Here is a 7,184-nt window from a genome sequence, read left to right as displayed (position 1 = left end):
CTTTCTAGATACAGCACGTTAATTTTGAGTTTTCATGCATTATGAAACCGAGAGAACTTCCCCCTGGCTGTGACGTACAGATATTAATGTTGTGAAAGATTATGTAGATTTATGGTAATATCTAATCACATGAGATGCAACCTCGTGGTCTAACCAGTAGATAAAGATGGCTAAACGAGTTAGTTAAAAAGAATTATTGGTAAATATTGTTACTGATACAAGAAATGGTTCATTTTTGGAGCATTATGTTATTCTCTGGTTCTTTCTTCTTTTGTTTGATATTTGTTGATATTCATCTAAGTGATATTCATTTTGTATTATATATTAATATATATATACCTAGTCCTGGCCAGATACTGGCTTACTGACTGTTGTTTTGTACACAATAAAACTCGGATGCTGGTTGTTTTCGTTATCTGTTGTTATAATTTAATAAACTGTTGTTATTTTACACCACTTGAGCGGCGTTTTGATTAATTACGCTTTGAATTGATTCTCTGGCTAAATTATTACGAGAAAGATGAGTTTCTACAGAAAATGGTAAATAATTAAACTCACAAACCCAATGAATAGATAGAAACCGGAGCACGTGACTCAGTCTACCAATGAAAGATAGGAACTAGAGCACGTGTCTGAGTGTATCAATGATAAGTAAGAACTAGAGCACGTGACTGAGTCTACCAATGATAGATTGGAATCGCACAAAATGAAAGTGCTTTAAGCTAGCTCTTTACTATCCCACCTGGACAACATAGACTTCACCTGACGGATCGATGAGTGAACTAACATTTATAAAAGTAATCAATTTTTTTAAATAAACAACATTTTACTGTTTAAACTTGTGCTGAATCTATCGTTGTTTCACGTGGATTGACGTCATTGAAGAGTAAACTGTTATACAACCTTCAATAACGAGGAAACAGAGGTGAAACTTCCACATTCCAAATCTTATTATTGTGTGACTGACTTTAACATCTTGTATGTATGACTGGATATTTTTGTCCTTCTTGGTAACCCTGCAGGTTCCACGTAAGTAAACTTTTTTTACTCTTTTTACGAATTACTTAAATCTTAAGTAATTACATGCTTATTGACACTATTAATTTTTTTTCATTTCATGCTTTCGGAATAACACTTGGCGGTAATTTAAATATCAACACATAACAATAAGTTTTTAATTGGGTTAAAGCAAATTAAGCGATGACCTCATTCGCTAAAATAAAGGTGCATATTAAAACGAAAATATTTTTAATAAATATAAAGTTATTTTGTACTTCTGGTTAAGTGTTAAGGTAACTTCGGTCATTAGGTTCATAAAACTAACATAACATGTAAACAATCAGACATGTGTCTAAGCTTCTGAGAAATGTACAGTCAAAGGGAATCTTTGTGGCTTACGTTTGTACTTGTGAAACAGAAAAGCATGGAAGCTGTAAGTTTTGTATGTTTGTGCATAGCACGTGTAATTATTTAAATGTCTGTTAAAATTAACTTACTTTCCTTCCAACACTGATAGCATTAAAATATTAATATTCTTAGGTTTTCATATTTAGATAAAAATACATATCTAACTGAACTTTTGTATCATGCATTTATTCAGATTTTTTTTTACTTTATGATATTCTGTATCCTGACACGATAAAAAAGATTATTTTTTTTCAAACTAGATAGGATGGAAACTTTTAATGTAATTATGAATGATGTAGCATTTGTAACAACAAATAAAAACTAGTTTATCATTTATTGTAAGAAAAAGAGCGATTTTTAGTGTTAATTATTAACAGTAACAAACGAAAGGAAAAGAAATCCGTTCCCTTTGAGTCCTTCATATTTTGTTCCTGTAATCTGCCTTCAGTGACTCTATCGTATAAAAGGGAAAAGGCTTTTATCTATTTCCTTTTAGTGTCACACCCTTTGTTTTTCTAGTCTGTCTTCAGTGGTCCTATATGTCTGTGGACTCAAACCGATAACAAAACGGTTTTTGTAATGACAAGAAACCCACTTGTAGTTAAAATGTAAGAAAGTCGAAACGTTGTTCACCGCTTTATTTTGGTAAAAGTGTTAACACCATACCAGCCGTCCTAAAACCGGTTTTCGATACTCATGATGGGCAGAGCATAAGCAAACGGTAGTCCGATCATGTAAAAGTAATATGTTTTGAAACATTTCAATACTCATCCTGCAGAAAATGACGTTAGATAAGTAAATATTTATTTTTTTCTTACTGAATACATTCAAAGTAAACTTTTAGATTTTCTTTTATCCTTCCTTGAGGTTAATTATCTTTATAATTAAGCAGAAATCACAAACTCAGAGTTAAAAGTTTCCAGAATCTAAATGTAAATAATAATACATGATATTGTTTATTCTCTAAGTGTTAGGAAATGAGTGTCTTTTCTAATCTAGCAATGTGTGAATTCAATTAAACACACTCTTCATAAAAGATGTAATATTAAAAGTACGTTAGTCCTAACACAACCGTCTTACGACCAATATATTTATTTAAACTCATGTTTTGCTGGCTTAGAAAAAGCGTTCAAAATTAAACTGTCCTGTAGAGATAATATACTAAATATAAAAGTAGATAATTATGCTGTCCTTATAACTGACTTAGAATTAAGTAATTAAAATCTCCAAAGTTGTTGAGATACAACGAGGTTAGTTAATCATATTTTTTATTAAGTTATTTACAACGTTGTTTAAAAACATTTATATTAATTAGTTCACGAATAAATAATCTTTTCGAAGTGCATCTTTATTGGAAGGTTTTAAGTAATTCGTGTTTACTTTAAAATCTAATAAAAAACACCTAAGTGGGTAAAAAAGGTGTGGCTAAAAATGAATTGAGCGTGCGAATTAAAGATATCAAATCAAATTTGGAGGCCAAACTTGTAGCTACATTTATGCCATTGGTAATAATTTTACAGCTGATATTCATTCATTAGTCAGCTTGGCCGCGTGTTATATTTTATGTATTTTGTTTTACTCACCATCACGCCCAAAGCTGAACGAAAATCGCAGAATGGCCGACTAATGAATGTATATTGGCTGTAAAATTGTTACTAATGTTTATTACAAGTTAATCCGCTATTGGTGACTCATTAGTTACTAACTGTAACATGCACTTGCATGGGACTTGTGGGACAGTTTAGTGTCAACTTGAATTTTTGGTCAGTTAACTATTTATTGCATAATAAAAAAACTTCTAGATAATTATTTGCTATGCTATTATGCATAAACCTACTTAACTGTTCATCTGATAGTTTTTGTACATAGACCATAATAGGGCACATTATTAGATATGGAGCAATGGTAAATTAAAATATTAAAACTAATATAAATAGTTAGTGTTTTTCCCACTGTGTACAGAAATCTTGCATACTGTCCTTATACTAATTTATGTAAGTGTTCAAGAAATGTAACACTTTCCTTTGCCTCAGAGCAAAATATAACCCTGGAATTAATAAAGTTGATAACCATAAACCAAAACTTGTTCTTGTTAATAAAGTACCAAAACAGATGTGGGGAAACTTAGTAAGGGGCTTATAAATAATAGAAAAGCATTAGTATCAAAGTTGAATGTAGCTACCAAATGCTAGGTTTCACAACTTTACAGTGTGATGAAGTTTGCAAGGAAGGGAGTTTAAAAGAAGGAAAATCTCAGGTTTCAGACAATATATTTATGATATTGTAAACTTCATAAAATTGAGAATCTTAGGAATCTATAGATTTATTACTCAGTTTTATACACTGAATAACTGTTTTCACATATGCTGAAAACACTGCACAACCAAGGTTTTGCTTCTTGAACACTGTTGGGTGTTCCTTGTAGATTTTTTGGCTGGTGATCACGTACTGTTTCATCAAAATCTTCAGTTTCACCAAGACATTGCTACAATAAAAAAACGATATCAGGGCAAGTGGAATCCGTCAATGCTTGCTGACTACTGTTGAATACTGCAATGTGATGCACCAGACACTGAATACAAACGAAAATCAGGAGCAAACCACTTTTAATTATGTTGAACTTAATAGCATATTACAAACATAAATGCAGTTAAATACGTTATTGCCGGTAAACTGTCTATTTCTCAGAGTTCCTACGTGATGTAGCAAAACCAAAACTATATTTGTGCATACCCACCAGGTACCTACCACAATCAGCAAAAACTTTTCAAAAAGTTGTGCAGTGAAATATAATAGTCTATACCTAACTGTATTCACATATGCTGAAAATTTAATAGTCTCTACCGTTTTTATAGTTATTACAATGGAATAAAAATTAAATTATGGGTAAAAGTTTCAGTTTTTGCTTACTCTTATCTGAAACAAATGGTTGTAAAGGTCAAAAGAACTTTTAATATCTCATCATATAAGATATTTTGGAGGAAAATTTGAGGGATATATTAAGTTTTTCAAAGCTTAATGTTATTTACCTCTTTCAGTTAACAGTTATTCTATTATTTTGACAGGTGGCTTTTTCTCAAGTCCGTTATCTGATTTTAGAGGAAGCTGACAGAATGTTAGACATGTGTTTTGTGCCTGCTGTGATAAAAATGGTGGACGATCCTTCCATGACAGTAAAATCGAAGCATCAGACTCTCATGTTTAGTACTACATTCCCTGAAGAAATACAGCGACTAGCAGCAGAGTTTCTTAAGTCAGATTATTTATTTTTAGCAGTTGGTGTTGTTGGCTCTGCTGATATGGATGTCAAACAGAATTTCTACCAAGTCCAGCAATATGAAAAGAGGCAGAAACTCATAGAAATATTAAACAATTCAGGTATTACGAAATGCTTGTTATTACTCAAATTGCTTTGAATTATTTTTTTAATATTGGAAATTATTGCAGTTTGCTACAAATGCAACAAAGAGGGACATGACTGGTGAAAGTAATGTTAGGTTCAATTGTTTTTTGTTGTTTTTTGAATTTCGCACAGAGCTACTCGAGGGCTATCTGCGCTAGCCGTCCCTAATTTAGCAGTGTAAGACTAGAGGGAAGGCAGCTAGTAATCACCACCCACCTCCAACTCTCAGGATACTCTTTTACCAACGAATAGTGGTATTGACCGTAACATTATAACGACCCCACGGCTGAAAGGGCGAGCACGTTTGATGCGATCGGGATTCGAGCCCGCGACCCTCGGACTACGAGTCGAACGCTTTAACACGTTTGGCCATGCCGGGCCGTTAGGTTCAATAAATCACGTTGTTTGAAGAAGTTTATTTACGTTAACATAATATCTGATAAAACAGATATTAAAAATATGTTATACTGTGTTACTTACTAAGTTTTTTCTGAAAACTTAAAAACAAAGATGTTCCAAAATTGTATGTTTGATGTTAAAAAAAAACCTAATTTTAGGGACAAAGAAAAATAACTTTTTTGTTTTATTTTTATATACGTATTACGTATTGTTAGATTTAGTTCGACTGACCTTATGTGTCAGTTAAACAAAGTTCAGCTATTAAAACATCTCAACATTTCCGATAAAATAGACGTAAAACACTGTAAACATTTTATGTTTTGGGGTTTTTACAGTAGAAATACAATATATACATAGATTTTATCTAAAATTGTAAACTAAAATAGAATGACTAGAGCTGACAGGAACATTTCATATGTTACGTTGTTTAATTACACATTTTGTTTTATCTAAAATTGTAAACTAAAATAGAATGACTAGAGCTGACAGGAACATTCCATATGTTACGTTGTTTAATTACATATTTTGTTCGACTTGCAAAGCAGAAATTCGCCGAGTAATTTCATTACTAACTGAACTATATAAACAAGAATTATTTAAACACACACAACAGAGAAATATTATGACAGGGGATTCATGGTTTCATAATAGGGTGAATTCGGTTTGTCGGTTGATGGTATTAGCTTCTGCTGGTACATTTGGATTGTGAGTAGCTTCAGTTCGTATTCCGAGCCAGCTGGCTGCTTTCCGGGTTTATGATCTAGGCTCGCCAGACGAAAAAATCGCAGGCTATTGCATATAGATCTCGTTTTTGATGTCCATTTTCGTTATTTTCCAGAGGGATGAAACACGAAAGAACGACAACATAAAAGTGAAGTCCGGCCTCATTTGTGACAATAATAGTCTTTGTGCTTTTGACACCCTAACAGTGTCTGCCACTTATAATATCGTAAGCTGGTGTTTTCCGTATCCAGAATTGTGCAAGTTCACACATATCTTCTCCAATAACACGGACCGATAAAAGCTAGAATTTTTAAGTTACGATAGCATGAATTCAGGAAATTAATTTAGAGTATTTGTCTTTCCGTTATGTCACCAAATATTAACACAGTTAACAGACCTTCACACCGTACATGTTGTGATCGTCCGTAAGTTAAAAAGTATCTCAACCATTTTACTCAAACTCTATTATACTGATATATGATGGATTAACTAATATTGATGGTTAAATGTGGTAAGTACATGTGTCTATACAAAATATGTCTTATTTTTAGAATAATTCATTCATAATAACTTGAGGAAGTACACAAAGAAACAATACAAAACATGAACAATATGTGAAGTAAACAAGTGTGATAACATAACAACTAAGGCTGACGGTGGGAAACATATCAGAATCTATTAAATGTTTTACATACATATATACTATTGATAAATTATAAATAAAGTTGAACCTCAATGAAAAACAAAATCATTGTTTATTACAACCCTTGTCTTTTCAGAAAGTTCATTTCGCTCAGAACATTAAAAAGGCAGTAAGCTAACAGAACTCGTCGTCAACTCTTTGGCTACTCTTGAGTGATCTGTTGATGTATATGACTGTCACACTTAGTGTAGCCACGGCTACAAGAAGAAGTTATGAACATATTTTTTTAAAAAGTAACGTATGAAAATAATTAATTTTTGAAACTGATAAAGTGGAGGCAGAATACAAAAAGAACAAATTACAATAAAGTCAAGACTAAGTAATAATGTGAAGTTAAAGTGTGTGTGTTTTGTTTTAACAAAGCCACATCGGGATATCTGTTTTGTTTTAACAAAGTCACATTGGGATATCTGTTTTGTTTTAACAAAGTCACATTAGGATATCTGTTTTGTTTTAACAAAGCCACAGCAGGGTATCTGTTTTGTTTTAACAAAGCCACATCGGGATATCTGTTTTGTTTTAACAAAGCCACATTAGGATATCTGTTTT

General features: G+C 32.2%; 1 protein-coding gene across 4 annotated transcripts; it reads left to right on the top strand.

Annotated features, from left to right (window-relative positions):
* The first annotated feature begins 713 nt into the window (after window positions 1-713).
* On the top strand, window positions 714-6,840 carry LOC143242586 (putative ATP-dependent RNA helicase DDX4). Of its 4 annotated transcripts, none has more exons than XM_076486054.1 (3): window positions 714-1,029; window positions 4,473-4,785; window positions 6,712-6,840. In XM_076486054.1, exons 2-3 carry the CDS (start codon window positions 4,521-4,523, stop codon window positions 6,735-6,737), a joined length of 291 nt encoding a protein of 96 aa, XP_076342169.1. In that variant the 5' UTR covers window positions 714-1,029; window positions 4,473-4,520; the 3' UTR covers window positions 6,738-6,840. The 4 variants fall into 4 exon arrangements, with proteins under 4 accessions (XP_076342169.1, XP_076342166.1, XP_076342168.1 ...); XM_076486051.1 differs by lacking the exon at window positions 714-1,029 and adding an exon at window positions 1,414-1,432; XM_076486053.1 differs by lacking the exon at window positions 714-1,029 and adding an exon at window positions 1,889-2,202.
* Window positions 6,841-7,184: the final 344 nt, after the last annotated feature.

This window comes from Tachypleus tridentatus, unplaced genomic scaffold (assembly GCF_004210375.1).
Source record: "Tachypleus tridentatus isolate NWPU-2018 unplaced genomic scaffold, ASM421037v1 Hic_cluster_2, whole genome shotgun sequence".
NCBI lineage: Eukaryota > Metazoa > Arthropoda > Merostomata > Xiphosura > Limulidae > Tachypleus > Tachypleus tridentatus.
Note: the sequence above shows the minus strand (reverse complement) of the source record. Positions and strands in the feature narration are given on the sequence as shown.

Coding starts and splice junctions, on each gene's coding strand:
- LOC143242586 (XM_076486051.1), top strand. Junction 4,786..6,711: donor AGAAATATTAAACAATTCAG/GTATTACGAAAT, acceptor TTGTCTTTTCAG/AAAGTTCATTTCGCTCAGAA.